This window comes from Thunnus thynnus, chromosome 14 (genome assembly GCF_963924715.1).
Source record: "Thunnus thynnus chromosome 14, fThuThy2.1, whole genome shotgun sequence".
NCBI classification, from domain to species: domain Eukaryota; kingdom Metazoa; phylum Chordata; class Actinopteri; order Scombriformes; family Scombridae; genus Thunnus; species Thunnus thynnus.
Genome location: NC_089530.1, coordinates 24,827,684 through 24,852,535, shown reverse-complemented (window position 1 = coordinate 24,852,535; position 24,852 = coordinate 24,827,684). Strand labels below are relative to the sequence as shown.

Here is a 24,852-nt window from a genome sequence, read left to right as displayed (position 1 = left end):
GCATGTATTTGATGTCAGGTTATTGTGGGGACCTTGAAACCACAAGGGGAGCATCTGTGTTAGCCTGTGAAGATGTACAAGCTAAAAAAATGTAATGACATTAATTGTCCAGAAGACAGCAGCAGAGGACTGTGTAAATGTGTCTTTTTCTGTGAGGTTCATTATCATTATGTAGAAAAAAGCAAAATAAGAGCAAATATTTATAATTGTTCTTTAATTTAAGGTTATCTGTCATAAATGCCTTCAAAGACTCATGTTGTCTTCATCAAAGTCATTCTACCTGACAGATTGATCGTCTGCTGCATTACATGATGAGGCAAATAACTTTCCAGAATGGTTAGTTTAATGTTTTTGATTCTGAGATACAGCTGATAATTAACTATTTATAATACACTAGGCATGATGTCATGTTTTAAGTGTTAAATTTGAATACAAATGGTAGACTAGAAGTCAATAATTTGTCTTAATCATTGTTAAAAACCCGACAAAACAGTGTTGGATTTATTCACATGAACACAGCTTATAACAACGACAGCAACAACAACAACAACAATAATAATAACAGTTTATTTATATAGCACTTATGAAAACCAGCAATGACAAAGTGCTTTACAAGGCAGACATAAAAGGAGCAAAGAACAGAATAAAATACCAAATACACACACATTCCCACATATGTATAATTATGAGAAAATGTAAATAAGTCAATAAATAAAGATTATAAGAAATTCTTACAATAAAAGTGAGTTTTCAGAAACATATGTAGTCATATCAGTCATCACTTGCAAAAAAAGCCTTTTTAATCGTCAGAATCCAAATACTAATAAGCAAAAAAAAAAGTGTTTCGAGACACTATTCTCAATGGTGAAGACTACAATTTACATTCTTCCCATGGAAACATATTTTTATTGAGCTAAATTAACCGGTTCTGAATTAACTTACCGCTGTCAGACAGGCAGAAAGACCAGTAGCAGCATCTCATGATGGCAGATGGGGTTTGGACTGTTCAACCACCTGTGAGGACAAATTTTACTATATAGCTTCATCATTTGTTGGAACTTTTAGTGCTATTTCAGAAAGTACAGATACTTTTATCCATAAACAACTTACATTACGCAAAATAATATTTATATGTTTTTTTGTTTGTTTTTTGTTGGTTTCAAGGTTGTATTATATTTTAATCTGCAGTAGCGTCGGTGTCCTCTGGAGGGCAGTGACACGCTCCAGAGCCTGAGCTGCCGCAAATAATAGACGAAGAAGAAGAAGCTTGACGTCAGTGGAGGGAACTTTCAGCATGTTTAATAAAAACAACTCGGTCAACGTTTTGAGTTAGTTATCGACTTTAATTTATTGTCAGACTATTTCATTTAACGTGAAGGCAAAACGAAAGGTTTGTATCACAGTAACGTTAGTTTCTTTGGGTTTCAGTGGAACATTTTGTAAAACGTAACTGATAACAAACAGACCAAAATCAAAACAAACTCATTAACGTTAAAGCAGACTTGAATTTAGCATATTTAAGGAAGACTTGTGTCTGACGTCGGCATATATCTAACTACTGTAGTACACTGTGAGGCATTTTGTTCCTACAAACTTCAGTGTTTAATTTATATAACTTATATCTCCGCAGTCTTTCTGCCAAGACTGATATTGATGGTAACGTTAATAACTGTAACGGTTTGCCTTCTTATTGCCGATATGTCGAGTGCTTCGTATGTGTTAAGGATTTGTTTGAAGGCTTAAATTCATTCAGCACAATTATATTAAAATGACAGTGACGTTAAATTCACAGTTTTTTACATGGAGTTCAGAACTTTTGGAGAAAGACCGGAGAAGACAGTTTATTAGAGCAGTAAAGTTAATGTCAGTGTCTCTGCTTTGGTACCTGGATGAGAAAGAAATCATCAGCCAAGTACTGTAAGCTAGTAGCTAGCAGATAACTTTTCATGGATACATCAACTCACTGTGGTTGGTATCATATGCCTGACTGGTAAAATAAATGTATATGACTAAAATTGCTTTAAGATAATAAATTACCACTAAATTTGTACTTTCTCTCTTTTTGTATGTGCTTACCCATCCTTTCTCTGTCGCTCCTTTTTGCTCTGTTTTAGGAATGAGTGGAGAGCAATCCAGGAGAGGGTCATGGAGGGGTGGGAGAGGAGGAGGAGGAGGAGGAAGTGGTGGTGGTAGTAGTAGTGGATGGAGAGGAGGTGGAGGAGGATGGAGAGGAGGCAGCGGTGGATCGAGAGGAAGCGGAGGAGGATGGAGAGGAGGAGGAAGAGGTGGTGGTGGTGGTGGTGGTGGAGGATGGAGAGGAGGTGGTGGTGGATGGAGAGGAGGTGGTGGAGGATGGAGAGGAGGATGGAGGAGTAGACCTTGGAGAGGAGGATCGTCAGGTGGAGGAGGATCGGGAATCTATAGCACTCAGAGAGGTTAGCTCCACATGCACATAATATCTAACATATTAACTTTGAAGAAAATCTAGGAAAGACATAAATATTTGCAAAAATATTAAAAAAATCCACTCACAGCCTCTTAAACAGGATATAACCTTTCATTTTATATGATCTGAAGACATTATAAATATTAGCATCTAATATTCACTAACATTTCAACTCATGAAAATGAAGATGTACATGAAAAACTGCAACAATATGTGTCACGATTCACAACCCTAACTGCCTTTCTGCCTCTTCAGTCCTTTGTCAGACCACTCTAGATGATTTATGTCCCTACAAAGGATGGATGCTTTACTTCACTGACGGTATCAGTGTGTTCATACGTCTCTTTCACATGATGATAATGCATAGTGTTGACATGATTTACATATAGTCACCATGGTGATGTGACGTTTTGATGTCTTTTTAGGTGCAGGATTCATAGAGAGCTCACCCAGTGTGAAGAAGATTAAAGTGTTTGAGAAATATTTCACATCTAAGATTCACCTTTATGACAAGGTCAGTCTGCCTGTTTGTTTGCTTGTGTACTTGTTTAATATTAGTGTTAACATCTCTCATTATGATACAGTGTTTAAATTCCTGTGTGTGTGTGTGTGTGTCTGCATACAGGATGAGATTGAGCGTCAGGGGAGTGTGCTAGTGGATTATGCAGATTTGATTGGAGACAAGAGGGTGCGTGAAGCGCTTCCTGAACTAACCACAGAGCTGAAAGAACAACCGGAGATCATCCTCAGCTGTTTGGGAGTGGCCATTCACCAGGTACACGTGCAGTATGCTGTCAGAGAAGTTAAAGCTACTTTGGAAACTGGAGAACTGAAATGTTCATCTGTGAGGACACAAAGTGTGTGACTGCTCCACTGACAGATCAAATACCAGACTGATAGTATGTCTGTGTGTGTGTGTGTTTTCAGGTGTTGACTGTAGATTTGGAGAAACAAGCTGCTGAGCTACAAGGGGAAGAGCTTCCTGTAGCTACACCGATCATCAACATCCCTCACATTAGCGCGAGGTAGCACACACAGGGAAGCGCGACAAGTTGTTTGCTCGACACCTGCTGAATGAAGATGACTTTATTTGTGTAAATCTTCCACAGGCTGTATAACTACGAACCGTTGACTCCGTTGCGGATGTTGCGTGCCAGTGTGTACGGGCTGCTGGTGTGCGTGAGGGGAACGGTGGTCAGAGTGAGCAATATCAGACCTCAGTGTACTAGGCTGGCCTTCAGGTGCATGACCTGCTCGAACACACTGTCTCTGGCGTTGCAGCATGGGAAATATGCTGCACCCACCAAGGTATGCACGCACAAACACAGATACCTCCAGCTCACACTTGTATACATATGTATCAACGTATTTTACATTATATATGAACTTTGTTGAATCTAATGTGTGTGTGTTCTCTCATAGTGTGGCCAGCCGGACTGTCGCGGTCGTTCCTTCGTCCCCTGCCGGAGTTCTCCCCTCACACAGACTGTGGACTGGCAGATCATCAAGTAAGTTTTTAGACGGTTTCTTAAAACATTTTTGGTCAACAATGATGTGCAACTGAAGTAAACTGCTCAGTTAGCTGTTTTAATGAGGTACTGGACGGTTACTGACATGTTGAATTATACTGTATGAGAATAAATTATCCACAACACACTTAAAATCAATTTTTTTCATGTCCCTGCAGGGTGCAGGAGTTGATGGGCGGAGAGCAGAGGGAGGCTGGACGAATCCCACGAACCGTGGAATGTCACCTGACCTCCGACCTCTGCGATAGCTGCGTCCCTGGAGACACTGTTACGGTGACAGGGATAGTAAGAGTTACCAACGACTCTAACCAGGGTAGGAAGTTAAACAAACACACACAAACACAAGTAAATTTCTGTTCCATGGTACTAAATGAGATTTAAAAATATATAAACTATATACTGTATGTATGACCAGCTGTGGCTGTCAGTTGTATGATTTTGTTGTTGTACTATGTGCTTCTAGGCATTCATTTATGGAGAATGGTCTGAATTTTTGTAGATAAATTGTGGCTACAACACAAACATGCACCAAGCACAATATCTGACTGTGTATGTTTTGTGTGCAGGCAGTTACAGGGGGAATAAAGATCAGTGTATGTTCCTCCTCTACCTTGATGCCACTTCAGTCAGCAATACTAAAGGTTTTTATTGTCTTTTTTTTATCAAGTTGGATTTGAATGACTTAAATGTAACAAGTCAATAAGATGCTATTTCCTGAATGAATGAATGAATGTTTAGGTCAGCAGTCCAAATCAAGAGGTCCGGGGTCAAGAGGGTCACTTGAAGATCGTTCTGGGGGGGAAGAGTTCAGTTTGAAAGAGCTGTATGCCATCCAGGAGATCCAGTCCCAGCCTGACCTGCTGAGACTTATAGTGCAGTAAGATAGTTACTACATACAATTATACTGCAAAGTGATTTTCCTGTTCATTCTTCAGATAAAAGATGAATTATTTCTCTGTGAGTTGCACTGTTGAGTTCAGTAGACCTGATGCTGACTAAACACAGCTGACTCTGGTCTGTCGATGTACAGCTGAGCTGTTTGTCCCACTAGTGATAAAGATGACGGAACAGGAAATGTGTCATGTTTCATTCATCTAGTAGTTATATTTTCTAGTGTGTGAGGAACATTACATCCTCACAGGCTGCTGCTGTGGCTGTAGACTTTTACTCATGTTTTAACACAGTCGCACTAGCGCATAATAACATCACTAACACCTTCGCTCTCCTCGCCTTTTTCAGCTCTTTGTGTCCTGTTATCTACGGCCATCTGGTGAGTTCAGAGACGCACTGCACTTTTGACAAGACTGAGAATATTTCCTCAATGATTTGGTTAAATACAGCAAATCTTGATTTGTTAAAAGTGGTTTATATAGTAATATTGACATCTAGGTTGAGTTTAACATCCTGTGTTCTTGTGTGTCTCCAGGTGGTGAAAGCTGCTCTGGCCTTGATATTGTTTGGAGGCAGACAGAAACACGTAGATAAGAACAGCGTCCCAGTCAGAGGAGACCCACACATCCTGATGGTGGGAGACCCCGGCATGGGAAAGAGTCAGATGTTACAGGTGACACTGAGTGAACACTTAACACAGAGTCACTCATTTCTTTTACTTGACATGCTCATTCATTTATACTTTCTGAAGCAGTGAGATGTTGTTCTTCGACTTGCACTTCTACTTTCTTTCTAATACTAACATACTGTATGTATGTGTGCTCTGTGTGTGTGTGTGTGTGTAGGCAGTGTGCAATGTGGCTCCTAGAGGAATCTATGTATGTGGCAACAGTACCAGCACTGCAGGTAAATTGTCTTACAGTACTTCTCTCTCATATATTCTGTTATATATGCAGGTGGTGATTACACTCTGGACAGTTATTCAGATCTGCAGCAACATAGTCAATTGGGGAATTTAATATTTAATGTTTATTTCTTTAGGATTAACAGTGAGTTTATCCCGAGATTCGGGAACAGGGGATTATGCTCTGGAGGCTGGAGCCTTGGTGCTGGCTGACCAAGGTAGGAAAGTGTGTTTGTGCCTCTCTTGTGTATGAATATATAATGTATATTGATTTATTAAGGTGGCCTATTTATGACACCAGTTGTAGATACTTGTGTGAAGTGATCTCAGCCCAAATACTGTACTTTACACACTAAAAAAACATTAAAATGTACTTTCAACAGCTGATTAAAAAATACTTGCTTTAATATCACTGATTGAATTGGATTTTTTTTTACAGAAGATTTCATGTTGAATCACTTTTTGGTTTCAAGGTTAACCTGCCTCTCCTAAAACAGTTTTAAAAAATAGTCCTTCACTTCTTTTCCCCGGTGCAGAACAGCCTCTCGGTGTCTCATTGTTGTCGAAAGGCCCGAGGTGTCAGAAAAACGTCTCGACTCACAGAGGAATAAAAAGACACTCGAGCTGAAACCTGAGAAATCAACAGAATTGGAGATCCACGCTCTCCACACAGCGTTAGCTCCCACTGCCTGTCAGGGCTGCGAGCACTCAGACTCTCACTTTCTGCTTTTTAGGTCTGTGCTGCATTGACGAGTTTGATAAGTTGGGCAACCAGCAGCAGGCTCTGTTAGAAGCCATGGAGCAGCAGTCTGTAAGTCTGGCTAAGGCTGGAATAGTTTCCTCTCTTCCTGCCAGAACCTCAGTCTTAGCTGCTGCAAACCCTGTCGGAGGACATTACAACAGAGGCAAGACTGTCTCTGAGAATCTGAAGTAAGTTTGGTCATCAGTCATTCAGTTACCTAATAGTGTTCCATAGCTACATTACTGCTGACCCCACAGGCAGATCTTCTCCAAACTCACATTTAAAGGCAACATAGTTACTGCATCACTTTATTACTCATTTAAAAGTCATAAAACATCCCACATTGTACAATTTGTTAGTCAGTCAGTGGAATCAACATCAGCAATGTGTTAATACATCTAGACAGATGCACTATGTTGTGTAAATATGTACAGATACACTGTGTATATGTGTAAATATAAAAGTGTTTCACAGTATCGTTCTTGTACTTAGAATGGGCTCAGCTTTACTCTCTCGCTTCGATGTCGTCTTCCTCCTCCTGGACATCCCAGACGAGTCACATGACCGCCGCCTATCAGAGCACGTCATGGCAAACAGGGCAGGAAAAGGCAGAACCAGCAGCGCCACAGTAACCAGAAACAACAGTGAACTGGAGACCTCCATCCTACTAGAACACTCAGACATGCCGCTGTCTGAACGTTTGCAGGTAAACATGGGCAATACAAAGTCTACACACAGGGAGCAGATTAGTACCTGCTCGTCAAAAAAAACCAAAAAACGTATGTGTATGTTTCAAGATCCCTGCAGGTGAAATTGCCGACCCCATCCCAGCATGCTTGTTAAGGAAGTACATCAGCTACGCTCGTCAGTATGTTCATCCGTCGCTCTCTCCCGAAGCGGCGCAAATCCTCCAGGACTTCTACCTGTCGCTGAGATCTCAGGCACACTCTGCTGACGCCACGCCCATCACCACCCGACAACTGGAGTCTTTAATTAGACTAACTGAGGTACATTTCTGTGTCTTTAGTGTCTCACACCTTCAAAATGTGACACTAGATAGATAGATTTCTGCCATAGTTTCAGGCTACAGCAAACTCTTTAGCAAAACTGTTGATGAGTGTCTAACAAAAGGAACCGATTTCCCACCAGTGTCCCAAAGTTTATATTGTGTTTTTGTGCAGGCAAGAGCAAGGCTGGAGCTCAGAGAAACAGCTACTAAGAGTGATGCTGAGGATGTGGTAGAGATCATGAAACACAGGTAACATGACAGGATTAATCATGCGTATGTGTCACTTCTAGAAAAATGTAGAGAGGAGACTTGAATTTGCAGAGGTAACAATTTTATACACTGTGTGGTTAAAATCTATTGAGTGTGAGTGTTTATTTGTGTATATCTTAGTGTAAAGTTGGTAAAAATGACTTCAGTCAAGTTTCCAGGGTCTCTTATCAGACACACATTCATATGTTTTAATTTTTTCTCAGTCTGCCTCCTCTTTTTTGCCATATGACTACTACAATAAAAAACTAGCACACATGCATTTACACTGCAAATTACACTTTCTATAAAGGTATGCAAGTGTATGCATACCTTTATGGAACTAATAACTGTTCACATATAGTAACAAAATCATGATGATTTCTTAATTGTGCAGCTTTATAGTCTTCTATCAGGGTAAATTTCTCTCTCTCCCTCCGTGTGTTGTTTGTGTTTTGCAGTCTAGCTGATACATATTCAGATGGTTTGGGCAATCTGGACTTTGAGCGCTCTCAGCATGGATCAGGCATGAGTCAGCGCGGCGCCGGAAAACGACTGGTCAACGCACTGCACGCACACGCTCAGAAGACCAACGAAACGCAGTTTGACCTGCAGACGCTTCGAGCTGTGGCCAACAAACTGAACATAAAGGTGAAAGAGCTCAGATACACACATGTATATTTCACAGACAAGGTAACGACACAGCGGCTCAGATTTACATACAGGACATGAATGGCTCAAACATATCCATGTAATTTGTATTACAAACTGTGTGAAGCTAAAATCTCCTTTTCTAAGGCAGCAGCTACTTATGCAGTAGTTTCAAATGAAGAACGACTTAAAAGGGACACACTTAAGTAGCAGGACTGACAGAGGATGGAGCCATCAACCAGCTGTGAAAGAAAATAAAATAAACATGTTACAATATTGAATTAGAAACACTTATGACGTACAGAGACACCACATTATACACGGTTGCAGATCAGCTCCACCTGAGAAACAATACTACTACTTATAAATATAAGGCATTAGGAGTCAATGAACTTCTTCTAAGGAAATGACAGAGAGATGGAGTCACACAAAGATTGTCATAAAAGAGAATGTTTTAAAAATATATAATACATTTACAAACCAGTGCAGCAGACAAGAGAAACTATTTCAGTGAACGTTCAGACTGGAATGTTGGTTTAGCAACAACAATCCCACTAAAAGCTGTAAATATCTCCTTAAAAAACTACAATTGTCTCAACACTTCATCACAGATGGTGAGCTTTTTGTTCGTTCCTTATTGGTTATTACTTACAAGAAGCTTTGAAGGTTATGTAGAGGAGCTTCCCCACAAATATTCACCTTTTGTCTGTTGTCATTGTCTGTAGAATACAGGTAATCGTGTCTCTTCCAACCACATACTGTAGTTGCTTAATAATTCAGGCCTTCAGTCAGTGTTTTTCACGCTGTAAAACCTGATGTTTCACTAAAAACAGTACCATCATATGTGTGTGTGATCGTTTATTCAGTCATTGATTTATTCCTACCAGGTGATGGACTTTCAAGGTCTGGTGAGTTCTCTGAATGAACAGGGTTTCCTGTTGAAGAAAGGACCCAAGCTGTACCAGCTGCAGACTATCTGACCACTGACAACTACAACAGAGTCACAATACACACCTGTCTCTACCTGCAGACCTCGCAGCAAGGTCATAGCTGAGGATCAACACACAGGGTATCTCTCTATAGAAAAGAAATAAAAACTGATGGGGAGCCCACTATCCAGACCACTGAGTGATGAAACCAGCGACCAGTAGGCTACACTGTGTCTCGCTGGAGAGGTAATAGACTGTATAACCACAACAACTCACAGGCTGCACAGATTGTGTAACTACTACAGCCATAATGTCACAATACTGTTAAAATGGAAGTAATTTAATTACATCAGTGAGTAGTTAAGTGAACAGTTGACTGTGACATTAGATGTTTTTGAGTAAGAAAGTAAGAATTGTTCTAATATATCGACTTATATTAGCTCACTCCTGATATATTGTATCGGTGTCGGCAAATAAGAAACAAGAAATTGCAGTACAGAAATGCCAAATATCTTGGTTATAAGTCTTTGAAGAACAAATGTAAGGGATCCTATCCAAAAATGTGCATTTATGTAAAAAAGAAAAAGGGAATATATTGGGGGTTTTTTGTTTGTTTTTCTAACTGAAACATTGAGTTATTAGTATCTCAACAACTCACTGTTGGTCAGGCTACAGTATGTTCATCTAAAAAGATAAAAGTTTACATTATATGTTTCTCATTTTTGTCTGTGCGCTTTCATAAATGTTCTGTTTCATCTACAGTTTGTTTATTTTTTGTATGGAATTCACTTTATAAGTTAACACAAAATTGTATTAATTGAGTTAATAAATAATTTTATTTTCCTGTAAAGTCCAGCGTTTTGTTGTTTTTACACTATTATTACAATGGGTGTGGCACTGATTTAAAAATACTTGTAGTTTTGAATAAAAATACCAAAGGACACTGAGGCGAGCAGGTACGATCATGGTCGACCCTTCAACCCCGAACATTAACTTTTTGAAATGCTCCCCTCCAGCAAGAGGTTGAGGTCTATCAGGACCAAAATGTCCCGCCACAAGAACAGTTTCTGCCCGACTGCAGCTGCCTCATCAACAAGGCCCAGGACCTCAATCCCACCCATGAACATTACAAGTTATATTAACGTACAATGTCATAATCCTATATTTACACATCTGTGATTTTAGATGTAACATGGTGCCTTACATTAACACAACTTGTATTATTATTATTATTATTATTATTATTAATGGCACACTGTTTTACTATGACCATTTGCACATTTCTGGTCAATATTTTGTACAATTCATCTAATTCTCTTCAATTTTAAATTTAAACCTGTACAGCTCCTCTCACTTTGAATATATTTTACATATTTTTTATTGTAAATTTCTTTCTTTTTTTAAAATATTATTTAGTATTACTTAATTTTGTGTATATTTTAACTGGCAACACCAAGGCAAATTCCTTGTTTGTGCAAACCTACTTGGCAATGAACCAGGTTGTGAAATACATAAAATACTTTTTTATTACCAGCAAAGATCTAAAAAGTTATTTATTATTAAATAATATTATTATAAATTTTACAATATTCATGTGAAGACTATTTTAAAGGATTACTTCTGGTCTCTTTCTCTTGCTTTTGCTATTAAATATGCGACTTATCTTAATCTCCAAATCATCTATTTACAAAATGTTAGTGAATGTGTCACCGGCACTTTACGACACGCCGTATTTGTTTACGGCATCATGGCAGCCTGCTGGCTTGCGCTGTGACTCCGTCGGCTCTGACCGTCAGAAACCTGAAATTTCACCACTATGACAACGGGGACATGAGGCACGAGGCCAGCAGGTCGGTAACGGGAGGCTCGTGAGCGTTATGATGATGTGTTTTCGGAGGGATGTTCGCTGGTTTGTGTCCGCGCGGTGTGCGGGTGCGTGTTGGCTCGAGGGTGCGTCATGGCGGCACAGACACACACCTGTCACCGGGGGGCCGAGGTCCATACAGCCGCAGGTGACCGGCTCGTGGATATCCGGGCTTAGAGGGACGGACAGCCGGGTCGCGTGCTGGCCCGGGATTCTCCAGCAGGTCAAACCGACACCGTGGCACGCGCACGGAACCACACTACTGTACCGGGGAGGTCACGAGAGGTCGTCAGCGGCTAGTTTCCGGTCCCTGTTGTCATCAGGAGCTCGAGGGCTTTGCAGCGGAAAGCATGAGGAGACGCCGGTCAGCCCACCTGCGGCGGACCGGGCTGAAGCCGCCCCGGTACCGGGACAAGGACTGTTCAAGTTCAAAGAGCTGGTGAGCACCGAGCTACAAGATACCAAAATACTCTATTAGTCCAAAAGTCCTGTATGAGTAATCCTACTTATGTAGAAGTACATAAGTTATTAGCAGCAAAATGTAGTTAATATATATATATATAGGTAGTATAAAAGTACTGGTTTGGTCCCTCTGACTGATTATTATTATTATATGACATCAGAACCAGAACCAGGTTTATTGCCTATATATTCTAGGTGAGAAGAGCTGCTACAGGTTTAAATTGAAGAGAGGAGGATGAAGTGAAATGGAGTACACAGTATATGCAGTGCGCAGTGGTTTATTAAAATATATCGGTGGATTGTTTATATCGAAGCATCAACATATAAATATAATTATAATATAGTAGTGTGTCAGGCTCGACCTTAACCAGAATACTTAATATTAGAGCTGAAACAATAAGTTGTTTAAGCAATGAATCAACCAACTGAAAATTAATCACCCATATTGATATTTTTTGTAGTTTTAATTTTAGTTTTAAATAATTTTCAACTGATTAGAGCTTCTTAAATGTGAGCATTTGCTACTTCTCTTCATCTTACATGACAGTAAACTGAGTAGTTTGGGGATGAAACTAGATGGAACTAAAATGCATGTTTAAGGACCTCATGTTGAGTTTTAGGAAGTTGTTTGTGAGAGGTTGTGATTTTTCACATATTGTGACGTTTTATAAATGGGATGGTAAATGAACTGGCGCCTTTCTAGTCTTCCAACCACTCAAAGCACTTTACACTACAGGCCACATTCACTAATGGCAGACGCTGCCGTGCGAGGTGTCAGGTGTCATCAGGAGGAGAATCTAATAATTCACTACCACAGCCTTTGGAAGCAGTTTGGGGTTCAGTATCTTGCCAAAGGACACTTCGACATGCGGACTGGAGGAGCCGGGGTTCGAACCACTGATCTTCCAATTAGTGGACGACCTGCTCCACCTCCTGAGCCACAGCCGGAGGTAGACCGGGGTGTTTGTTCAGACTTTCAAACTTTTCAGTTTGATCCAAACCAAAATTACAGGTGTGAAACTTCTCCTGGACCAAACAGCCGAACCTTGGCCTAACAAAAAGAGGCGGTCTCAGTCCGGATCAAACTGAACCATGGTTTGGTTTGTTTCTAGTGTGAAAACATTTTTTGGATGGTTCAGATTTTCAGATCCACCAAACAGTTCCAGCAGGCAATCATCAATAAGTCTGTTTGTTTTATAGACCAAACATGAACCAAAAAAATAAGCAGTTTAATCGATGATGTAAATATTGATTAGTTGCAGCCTTACATATATGTTTGGTAGTTTAATCAATGATATGTCAAACTGATTATTGGTTTTGTATGTAAAATAGGTCAAATCTAGTATATAGTATAGTGCAGTTTTGAAATAAATGTAGTGGAGTGAAACAAGACTGCTTAGTATAACCAAAAGTAAGACCCCAGTATAACCATTATTATAATCTGTGTGTGTTTCTTTTCCTTTTAATAAATTATTGAACAGTTCAGATCCAGCATAAAACACTTACTACACAGTTCTTGCACCCCAGGAATCAATCGATCAATTTCATCAGGAAAAATTAATGAATTTCCAAAACATGAGACACTGAGCTGCATTTAAAGTCATTTCCAGACAACTGTCTTTAAACTTTGAATAACCTAATTTTTTTTTTTTTACAAAGTTGAAACAATTTTTGATGTTATTTCTTATGCAGAGTCCAACAAAGCTGCAACATACAGACAAATGTCAAGTGAATAAAATCCAAGGCGATCATGATGTGAAGCCATTAAACTACACTTTAGTACTAACAGGATTTCAGGAAATACTATTATACATGATAATACTGTTTATCATGTATTTTTACCTATGATAATCACAGTCGGCACATCCCTGAAGCTGTGCTCATTTAATTTTTAATTTTGTTTGCGAAACTGAAAATTTCAGCCTCTAAGTTCCTTCTATTAATTAATCTAATCAGAAGCACCACCTTGAAAAGTAGGTCGATACAACTGATATTAGTCACATCAGTCTCTGTTGATTAATGGAGACATGTTGCTGAAATGGGTTCAGGTTGATGCTATTGTGCGTCTCTGTCATTCTGTGAAGTATAACACATGTATCTAATCTGTTTTTGTCCGCAGTACGAGAACCCGTGGACAATCCCCAACCTGTTGTGCGTGTGTCGGATTTCGCTGGCTCCGCTGCTGGGTCACCTGATCATCCAGCAGCACTTTCACCTCAGTCTGGCTCTGTTTACCCTGGCAGGAGCTACTGACTTGGTAATAATGCAGATACCACACTTTCACTAAAATACTCGTTGCGTAGCTTTTTTCCAGTCTGCAGACCTCGTACACAGATTAGACCGTTGTCTAATCAGTCCATTATCATCTGTTCATATTGACTGGTCCCATTATACTCCCATTAACAGTTTATGTTTACAATGTTTGATTTCACATTGATATTCTATCTAGAAACACAATACCCACATTAAGATAATTTTTTTAGAAATATGATTTTGTACTGGTCTGTCTCTACCCAATGTTAATTTTTGTCTTGACATTAGTTAAAGCGACAAATCGGCTCATTCAACCAGACATATTACAAGTCGGCCTACAAAATGATTAACAAAAGGCTCCATAATGACCCTGAAAACTCACCTTAGATGACCAGTTCTGCTCTTCTCACATTACATGATGATTAAGGTGGCCTTGACCCCAAGCAGATTAATGTCTGATGGGTTGTTATTGGCCTATATTAAAACTAGAAGTTTGCCACATTTACATTTCAGACTTTTAAAAATAAAAAAAACCACTTATTAAAGTTTGTTGTCTCTTCCTCTCTGTCTGTCTGTCTCTCTGTCTGTCTTTCTGTCAAACTCAGTTGGATGGTTACATCGCCAGAACGTGGCCCACTCAGAAATCTGCACTGGGCAGCGCTCTCGACCCACTGGCTGATAAAATTCTCATCAGTATTTTATATGTCAGCCTCACCTATGCTGAAATTATACCAGGTAGAAGATTGTGTGTGTGTGTGTGTGTGTGTGTGTGTGTGTGTGTGTGTGTGTTTTCTCTTTTCCCATAAACTCTAATTTCAGTGTGTAAAAAAACAAAACAAGTAATGATCATTGCTGCAATTCCTTTTAGTGTTGTTTTTCCTTGTTTTTGTATTTTATGTTACAGTAGAGTTGTGAAGTGGAAGAAGAGGCTGCTGGTTCCAGAGGTGTTGTTCCTCATTCTGTAGTCACATTTCATTGCATTTCATACGTTTCTCTTTAAATTATATCCTCAATATTATTTAATCTACAAACTCAGGACTCTCCTGGATAATGTAACGTTCCTCTAGGTTTATATTATGACCACCAGTTCAAAGTATTTCACCTTCATTCCTGAGAAAGCACGTTTTATCAGTGATTTTGGCTTTGCAGAAGGCTAAAAGTACTACAGTACCCATGAGCCTCTGCGGCCATCACTATGGAGAAGCCAGTCAGAGGCACCATAGTTGCTAAATTCACTCAAAAGTGACCCAGAAATTAAAAGTGAACTTATTCACGCTGCTGATTGTAAAACCAGTTTTCTAAACAACGTAATCTTCCGCCCACCATTAGCAGCGTTAAGCTCTGTGATTGGCTGTTTCTTGCCAAAAAGCACCTTGGGAGTCGTAGTTAACTTTTACGCCAAATTTTACAGTCTTTTACCTTCAACTTTATATCAAAGAATCAGATATTGTTCAGTTGTTCATCTTTTGTACCGATGATTGAACTGGGAGAGTTTCATGTTGAACTGTAGAAGAGCTCAAACTGGGACTCACGTAATGTCGTCTGTGGGACAAATAAACTTTTACTTCTTGGAACCAGAGGCACCTAAAATAGCTCCTCACACTTTGCAACTCTGCTCTAGTGATGATTACACAATATTACAAGATAATTACATTTTTTTTTCTTCTTCTGTTGTAGCTCCACTGACAGCTTTAGTGATTTTCAGAGACATTGGTTTGATAGCTGCTGTCTTCTGGGTCAGATACAAGACTGTACCTCCACCGGTGAGACACATTTCATTCATTTCACTCTACAAGCGCCAGTATTTTTGTTTATTTAATAGAATTTTAACACTTAAGGGTATTTGGTACAAGACCTGCCAGAGATAAAAAAGTTTTATCTGGATTACCATGACTATTATGATTCAGGAAGGCAAATAAAGGTACTTTACAATCTTTTCCTCTTTTTTTTTCTGCAGGTGACCCTTAGTAAGTTTTTTAACCCCTGCTACACCACAGCACAGCTCAAACCCACACTCTTCAGCAAGGTGAGACACAAACCGCCCACTCTCACTCTACTCTGGACTTTGAACATTTTGTTCACTGTTGTATTAAAGTGAAGATTTAGAAAGAATGGAGCCTCGCATACACAGGATATACTGAGTTTTTTTTTTGTTTTAGTTTTAGTTTTTTGGACCTTTACAACTAGGGATGCACCGATCCGACTTTTTCAGTCCCGATGCTGATACCTGGGCTTTGGGTATCAGCTGATACCAATACTGGTGTTTAATTAAGAAGCTGTATGTATGTAAGCTGTGGAAGAGACTGAGATCATTCTTTTATGCGTAAGGCAACATCAGGCTTGACTTAAACTTTGCTTTCCTAACTTTGTAAAGCAAAACAAATACATAGATATAAATTTACTGAATTGTTATTTATTAAAATAACAGCATCAGATACCAGATCCAGCTATTTCAGTCAGTATCAGACCGATACACTGATCAGTATCGGTGCATCTCTATTTACAAGCTGTGCACGACGAGTCTGATGATGCTGCACCAGATGCAGTAACTGAAACTCTGGCACAATGCATTACATCATCTACACACAGACATGGTTTCTTGTATCTTATCTTTTCCAGCATTTAAAAATCATTTTGCAGGTGGAAGACTGATAATTGAAAAAAAACATCTGTACAACACAGGTTCCTGCAGAACTGAAAGCATTTCAAACTATGCAAATATCATAATCAAATTCACAGTTTGATCACTCCCAGTAAACTGATTATTGCTGAGCATGTAATTATTACAAGCACTTTATCCAGGAAATAGCCCAAACCAACAGATTTGAAAGTGCTGGTGGAAATGATCTACAAAAAAGTCATTGCTTTCAATCCACAAGAGAGGAAAGTCTGCAGCAGACGTCTGTTGGGCAAAAACTAACAGACTACGGATCAGAGTGCCCAAAGTGTTCAGTGTTGGGTTTGCTGAAAAAAATCTTCATAACTTATTTTGATAAATTTGACTGCATTGAATACAGTTTTGGGGAAAATGTTGGCTGACAGGAGCAGTTTTATAGCTGCCAAAAACAGCTGTTTTAATCTGTGAACCAGCCACAACTCTTGTCATATGTTCACCCAAAAATAACGAGCTAATTTTTATTTGTTACATATGCAGACAAATGAGTGTGATTCTGTGTGTAATTTGTATTTATTTGTTTAGGTGAACACAGCCATCCAGCTCCTTCTGGTCGCAGCTTCTCTGGCAGCTCCGGTTTTCCAGTTTTCAGACAGTGTCCTGCTGCAGTGTTTATGGTAAACGCACATTCAGCATATTACATGTACATTACATTATACACACACACCGGCCTCATCCTCTTGATCCTAATATCCATAATGTACTTTGGTTCCCGGCAGCGCAGTGGTTATAACTAGAAAAAAATGTTTATCCTACAAAGGGTTTCTAAACGCAAATGGTTTCATCAATGTCAAGCACATAAATACTGTTTGTTCCAGCGGCTTGTTCAGGTTAAGTGTTCTGACTCATTTCATTCTACAACTCTGACTGGAGCTGGAGTAAAACATCAGACTCAGGACAAACATTTTATTGTCATAGTAACCTACATTTTCATGCAAATGTACTTGAGCAGACTGTTGAACCGACTGACACGGCTGGAATTGTTCTTTGTCTGGTTGTTGTACATTTACGCTTAATTTTCATAATCCTGATAATCGGGATTTTTACACATTTATATATATGAAATCTATGTTTGATATCGTAATAATTAAAGCCTTTTTCCAGTCCTTAGTAATATAATATAATTGCGTCAAATTTATATATTTATAAAAATTTAAATTATGCAGATGATAATAAACAAATAGAGACAAAGTAATACAATTGTCATTAAATGTACCAATTAATATTATTTGTATTCTATTTCTTAAATTACAGATAAGTTAAACCCGATTTTTAAAAAGACGTTGTAAAATTTGGGGGTTTTTGGGGGTTTTTTACCACTGAAGGGTGCAAAAGTCACATATTCTCAAATTCTACACGTAAAATCAAAAGCACAATGTAAATGCAAATTTAATAAATAGTTTTTTAAATCAGAAAATGAACTATAACTACTGGAGAATGATTGATTTGACGTCATAAGCCTTTTTTCCAGTCCTTAATTATAAATGATTGCATCAAATTTATATATTTATAAAAACTTGCATTTAAATTATGCAATTGAAAATAAACAAGTAGTGACAAAGTAATACAATTATCGTTAAATGTACCCATTAATATTATTTGTATACTAATTTGTATACTAAATCATAGATTAATTCTTAAATAAATTAAACCTAATTTTTACATTTTATACATTTTTCTACCACTGCAGGGTGCAAAAGTCACACATTTTCAAATTCTACACATTTTAAACGCAATTTAACAGCACAATTTAAATGCAAATTTAATAAATATTTTTTTAAATCTATCAGAAAATGAAAAAATAATTATAACTAACTACAGGAGAATGATTGATTGCTCCTAACACAAAACAATAATAACACGGTGTGCTGCAAAAATAAAACTGTTTTGTGATTTATAACATGTATTATTTTGTATTGCAGGTATGTTACAGCAGTGACAACAGCAGTGTCGGGTTATAGCTACTGGCACTACGGCCGCAAGACTGTGCAGGTGCTGAACACCAGATCACCATGACAACCACACCAGGAAACACCCAGAAAGCAAGAACAAAAGCAGCGAAATGTCGCCGCAGAGACACTGATCAGCCGTGGCAAAAGCCAGACGGGACAGGTGGACGATCGCCGGGAGGACTGAAACCAAGCAGCTGTGACAACCATTTATGAGTCGCCATGGCAATGATGCACGGAAACCAACCGAGGTCGCAGATGGTTTACTGCAACACTACAGAAATGCCTAACAGCAGCTCTGCCACTGGACTGAAATAGAGACATATGTACAGAGATGGAAACGGCAAACACAAACCATCCACACACACACACGCACACACACACACACACACACATACACACACATACTCACGTCACGTATATCAACTGATCTGGCAAGAGCTTCTATTTTTTCTTAGTTTTTCAATCAAGATGTTGCAATGTCATCCTAATCATCGTCACATGATTGTCAGTTTTGTAAACCAATGATTTATTGATTAAAAAAGAAAATTTGCTTTGATGTTGTGCGTGCGTGCGTGTGTGTGTGTGTGTGTGTTTGTATGTTTGTGTGTGTGTGTGTTTGTGTGTGTGGGTCTGATATAGGCTTCTTTCAGGGATAAATTTCAGACTAAAGACCAGTTAACAATTGGGAAAAAGGTTATTTTGGGGTCACTGGAAATTAATGTAAATCTATGTAATGTCCCCAAAAGTGACCTAAGACTGTGTGTGTTTGTGTTTGTGTGTTTGTGTGTGTGTGTTTTGGATGAAGGGCTGTTTTTTTTCTTAGGGAAAAAAGTTAAACATTTAATCTTATGAGATCCAATGAATATTTATCCATGTGATAATCATCAGAACGAATAGGTCAGAAGATAGAAAACAATGAGGATAAAAATGATATCATATTCCACCAGTGCTGCACAAGATCATCTTGATCCTGGTCCAGGTGGTGGTCCTGACTCATCAAATAGGTTGCGATTTATTTGTAGTTACTCATTAGTCACTTTTTCAAGCAAAATTGGGGAAAAATTGCTTGGTCCAATTTCTGAAATTTGCTGCTTTTCTCTGTTTTATATTATAAAATTTTGGCTTTTGGACTGTTAGTTACAAAAGGAGACATTTTAAAGGACCAGTGTGAAATATTTAGTGGCATCTAGCGGTGAGGTTGTAGATTGCAACCAACTACGGTGGCTGCAAAACATGCAAAAAGTCCTCTCTAGAGCCTGTGTTTGGTTTGTCCCTTCTGGGCTCCTGTAGAAACATGGTGGTGCAACATGGCAGGCTCCATGGAAGAGAACCTGCTCCCTAAAAAGGGCTCATTCTAAGGTAATAAAAACACAATGATTCTTATTTTCAGGTGATTATACACTAATTAAAACATACTTATAATATATTTTGTTCCGCTAGATGCCACTAAATTCTCCACACTGCACCTTTAAGAAGTCACCTTGAAACTGATGGTAATTTTTTCATTTTCTGACATTTTGAAGACAAAATTAATTTAAAATAAACTGGCAGATGAAAATATCATTAGTGTCACCTCTATTATTGACTAATCTGTCATTAATTTGTTTCAATGAATCCTCAGAAAATATAGAAAATGTGCTCAGTGACATCAACCTGCCACATCTACATGACATTTATGTTGAATAATGTGCACTGTCCCTGATAAAGAGTGCAAGGTCATGTCTTCAAATTGACACACTTGAGAAGCTGGAACCAGGAGAAGTTTGTGTTTTAATACATAACTTAAACTGAGTAACTATTGTCGATTGAGCACAACTCTATATGGTTGCTCAGGTGGAGCAATTTTATCTGAATCCTGCTCATTTCCCTTTGTGCTGTTAGGATTATTAAAAGAGGCACAGATGCGGCGACGCTCCTTTCAAGTCTTTCTAGTCTCAGGATCAATAAACACAATAATCTTCAGGTTATTTAGAGGCTCGGAGAGTAGACTAGCTACTTCTGGACCTTTTTTTTTGCTGAAATCCTTTGGTGGTTGTATCAGACTCCGCTTTTTATTTTACCCTTGAGGAAACTAGAATGATGAGGGAAAACGTTGCCGCGTAACCTTTTCAACTCTTCCACTTTTTTTCCCTGCAATTTCCAGCACCGCTCGGGTGATGCTGTTTCATTACCCACAGTGTGCCGATGACTGTCAGGCTTGCGCGAGTTGTTTTTGTGGCCTCGTGTGGGATGTCTGATCATTATCTCTTCACTGAATAATTTAAAGAGTCTCATTCTAAAATGAGATATCCATCACTGGGAACAAATTGATACCTACGCTCATTAAATGACTGTTTACAGAAGTTCTGGTGCTTTTTTTTTCAAAGGATAGAAACTTAAGTCCATATTTGATAACAGAAATTGGAAGTGTATAATTTGGAGGTACTGGGTGATGCCCCACAGGCTTTTCATGAAGTGTTTGTGGAAAAAAAAAACTTTTTAATTAGTATTGCCTCAGACATAAAAGCTTAAAACAAATCAAACCCTTCTGTTCTTTCCAAGCTCCCAGTCGTGATCCTGTACTTTATCAAGCTACACATGATCATCGGTGACAAACATCAGTTTTTATTTGTGCACTTTTGATTCACTGTCAGTAAACTATAAAGAACTGATGTATAAATTGAAGCTGAAAAATATCTCTGATGTACTCAATCTTGCGTATGAGAGCACAGTATGGTCAGTATAGTCCAGCAATCATTACTGTAGAACTTTAGGAGATGTTTGCATGGACTTGCACCACCTTACCTATCAGAGCTAATTACTCCATATATACCAGTACGCCCTCTGCGCTCTCTCAGTGCTGGTCTCCTGGTCGTTCCTTCGTTTAACAAAAAATCAGTTGGCTTCAGAGCATTTTCCTACCGTGCCCCGTATCTCTGGAACGGCCTTCCATTACATGTTAAAGAAGCACGTTCAGTAGAAATCTTTAAATCTAGACTGAAAACCTTTATTCACTACGTTACAGCCGGGCCAATCACCCTTTAACATCTATTTAACATTGATGTTTTTAATGTGGTTGATTCATTTTTTTATTATTGTACATTGATTACTGTATGTTGTCCTTCTTAACTGTTAAGTGCATTCACTACAACTTGTCGGGCCCATCTCCTTTTAACATCTATTTAACATTGATGTTTTTAATGTGGTTGTTCCACTTTTAATTGTTATTATTGTTAATTGATTGCTGTATGTTGTTCTTTTTAACTGTAAAGTGTGTTTGGACCATGCTGCGTGGTGATTCTGCTCTTTAAATAAAATTGAATTGAAAATTGAATTGAATAAAATGTTTCAAACTTGGGTTTTAGCTCTTCTGGCCACTTTGTAAAGCCATCAGTCGTCCTTCAGAAATTCTTCCGTGTTCTAAAATCATAGTAGGCATCATAGTAATTTGAAATCCTGTTAGCATAATCATCTCCCTTGCTCCTATTGAAATAGAAGCAATGCCCTCATCTCAGTGAATAACTTCCACTCGCCTCTTGGAGTTTAAATAGATTAAATGTAAAATTCATAGATTTTTATCTGCTGGTCCATTATGTGAAAGTCACAGCTCAGACCAGGATTACAGACACGCTACAGCACATCATGTCGTACTATTAAATCTACTGAAATGTTAAACTTATGTATATTAGATAAATACTGAATATTGGATTTAGTCATACAGTATATTCCATCAGCAGTATTAAGATGTGTGAAAAGTTGCAGCAAGATATTTTCTCAGCACATTTAACATACTAAATACTAAATACTAAATACTAAATACAGCGATTTACAGTAGACAACTAAATCTTAGTTTTTAACGCTTTTGATTCAGAGTTTTTGTTGAATCTGAGGATAGGCAGTAATGTTCAAGTGAGAGATGCACAACATCTCCAATTACGTGTAAATAAACCTCAAATTTATGTGTTTAGAATTGTGAGTTGAACCTTAGTTTGGAGACTGTTTCACCTTGACAGGAATACAATTCTTTTACAAGTGAAACAAAGAGTCACTGTTTGCTTGCTTGTCCTGATAATGTTCATAATTAAAGGCATTGAGTATCTGTGCAAAATATCAACTATGGGCGGCTTCCATCTAAGGATTTTGGTGTCAGTCAATATGGTCCAACATGGTTTATTGACTGGTGCAATGCTGCAGGCAAATTGCATGCTTTCTTTGTCACAACAGAGTGGAAACTGTTTTGGCCAAAACTCTGCATGTTCAAAACATTTCTGTGTTGGTATTCTGTAACAAAATTGTGCTGCCATGTTTGACAAGACACACTTGAAAAAAAAAAAGATTTAGATCTCAAGAGACCATCCCTTCTTTTGAGAAAATGAGGCTAGCTTTTCAAAACTGCAAGAACAAGAGTGTAACAGTGATACAGATGATTTAGTGATGGAGGCGAGAGCAGCTGAGTGTGTCTTCACACTTCACAGACCAGCTCTCCAGAAAACCACAGACAGGCTGAATCACACTAACAAGGACAAACTTTGGATCTGTATACTCGTGTCAGCACGGCCCTCTGGCTACAGTTCACTGTTTCAGTCAGTCCTGCATCAAGTGTGAGAATCCTGTCTCTCGTCCAGAGCTAAAGAAAGCATAGCTCTGCTCGACAGCGTCTTCGTCATCCGGTTTATCTCACCGAGCATAAAACAAGAAGACGAGTGTGAAACGGTGGGCACGGATGCTCAAACCAGCCGATCAGGAAGTCTGCACTTTCACAGCGCTACCTCTGTCTTAGATGTTTCCCACTTCCAACTCTCTGTCTGGCTTTTTAAAAGGAGCCAGAAATCTCCCACACTGTCTTTCACTTGTACTCACCTATTTTTGTACGTTTATTTGGAAGACTGTGATAGATTAATCTGGTGATTATTTTCTCAATTCATTGATAATTAGTCCTTTGGTCTATAAAATGTCAGAAAAGGGTGAAAAATGTTGATGACTGTTTCCCAAAGACCTTAAATGTTGTTTTTGTCCCGTCCAACAGTCAACAACCCAAAGATATTAGTTTACTACCAGAAAATATTCACATTTGAGAAGCTGGCACAAGAAAATTTGGGTGTTTTTTCTTAAGAAAATGACTCAAAAAGTATTAATCGATTATCAAAACAGTTGTTGATTGATTTTCAGTCGATCAAGACTTTCATCAGAGCTCCTGGTCTTGATCTTATCTAATGAAGGTCTTCTGACAAAAACGTTGCAAATAATAGAACAAGTGACCAACAATGTGCAAGGTTTCCGGTTCCTTCCACATTTGTTTTTTTGTTTTTTTACCCCAAAACAACAGATGTTTATGCTCAAGTGGGAAAGTCCTCGTTGGAGTTATGACTCTTGTCTGTCGGGATTAAAAAGAGGAAGTACTGTGATGTAATTATAGAGCAGCAAAGTCAGCGGAGAGAGGAGGTCATGATGGATGGATGGGTCAACAATGCCTCTGACTTTCAGACGGGCGACTGCTTTTCATTTCCTGTTTCTTACTGACAGTCAACATTTGTTTCTTTGAACCATGACCGCTGTTGTTCCCCAACGCTAACCAAGATGTACCGAACCCTAAACCTTAACCACAGCAACTCAGAAAACAATTGTGTATTCGAAACAGGGATTTGTAATGGGTTTTGGAAGGTACAGACGAACAATGTCGTCCTGTCGATGACGTCAGATCAGAAAATGTGTCACTTATGAGTGTGTGGACGATGTATTTTGTCATTTCATTTGGAGGACTTGTTGGTATGTCTCTTTGATGTTGTGGTCATTGACAATCCTGATCCTGAAAGTCTGTCTCTGGCCTCTTCTTCCTGATCCTGTCTTACAGCAGATCATCATAGTCATTAGGATTCATCGTTTGGGGACCATGAATGTTTGTACAAAATTATATGGCGATCTATCCACTATTGGTTTCAGTCTGGACTAAAAGTGATGGAATGAACGCCATCTCTTGACTTCTTTCTTACCCTTCTGGATGTGAATATTTATGCAGATTGTTCTGGGTTAATGCAGCTTGGAGTCATACACCTGCACCTCGATATGATGGAGCTGAATGAAATACAGTTTGTGCTGCTCACACCACTGAACAAAAACTCAGAATGCATCATGTATTTTTCAAGAGACTGTGTCCCCTTTACTCTGAAAGACCTACAGTAAACCCTGTGGACAGGTTTGTAAGTATTAGTTCTTCAACATCAAGTAGTGAACAGACCCTTTAAAACCTTTCCCAGAGATTTCCGGAAATTCAGAGGGCTTTTTTTTTTTTTTTTTTTTGAGGAGAAAGCTGCAATTACAAGA

General features: G+C 38.7%; 2 protein-coding genes across 3 annotated transcripts; both read left to right on the top strand.

Moving 5' to 3' along the window:
• Nucleotides 1–1,246: 1,246 nt before the first annotated feature.
• Nucleotides 1,247–10,258, top strand: mcm8 (minichromosome maintenance 8 homologous recombination repair factor). Of its 2 annotated transcripts, none has more exons than XM_067610691.1 (21): nt 1,247–1,390; nt 2,115–2,435; nt 2,702–2,767; nt 2,878–2,960; nt 3,072–3,221; nt 3,374–3,471; nt 3,556–3,754; nt 3,869–3,954; nt 4,134–4,288; nt 4,542–4,616; nt 4,714–4,852; nt 5,215–5,245; nt 5,402–5,539; nt 5,712–5,772; nt 5,908–5,988; nt 6,505–6,700; nt 7,005–7,218; nt 7,310–7,519; nt 7,694–7,770; nt 8,229–8,525; nt 8,573–9,280. In XM_067610691.1, the coding sequence occupies exons 2-20, from the start codon at nt 2,117–2,119 to the stop codon at nt 8,497–8,499; spliced, it is 2,649 nt and encodes an 882-aa protein (XP_067466792.1). In that variant the 5' UTR covers nt 1,247–1,390; nt 2,115–2,116; the 3' UTR covers nt 8,500–8,525; nt 8,573–9,280. The 2 variants fall into 2 exon arrangements, with proteins under 2 accessions (XP_067466792.1, XP_067466790.1); XM_067610689.1 differs by lacking the exon at nt 8,573–9,280 and adding an exon at nt 9,306–10,258 and having other exon boundaries at nt 1,249–1,390; nt 8,229–8,418.
• Nucleotides 10,259–11,071: 813 nt separating this feature from the next.
• crls1 (cardiolipin synthase 1) lies at nt 11,072–19,108 on the top strand. The gene is made up of 7 exons (XM_067610692.1): nt 11,072–11,650; nt 13,793–13,930; nt 14,532–14,661; nt 15,604–15,689; nt 15,884–15,952; nt 17,126–17,217; nt 18,523–19,108. Exons 1-7 carry the CDS (start codon nt 11,225–11,227, stop codon nt 18,614–18,616), a joined length of 1,035 nt encoding a protein of 344 aa, XP_067466793.1. The 5' UTR covers nt 11,072–11,224; the 3' UTR covers nt 18,617–19,108.
• The last annotated feature ends 5,744 nt before the right edge of the window (nt 19,109–24,852 follow it).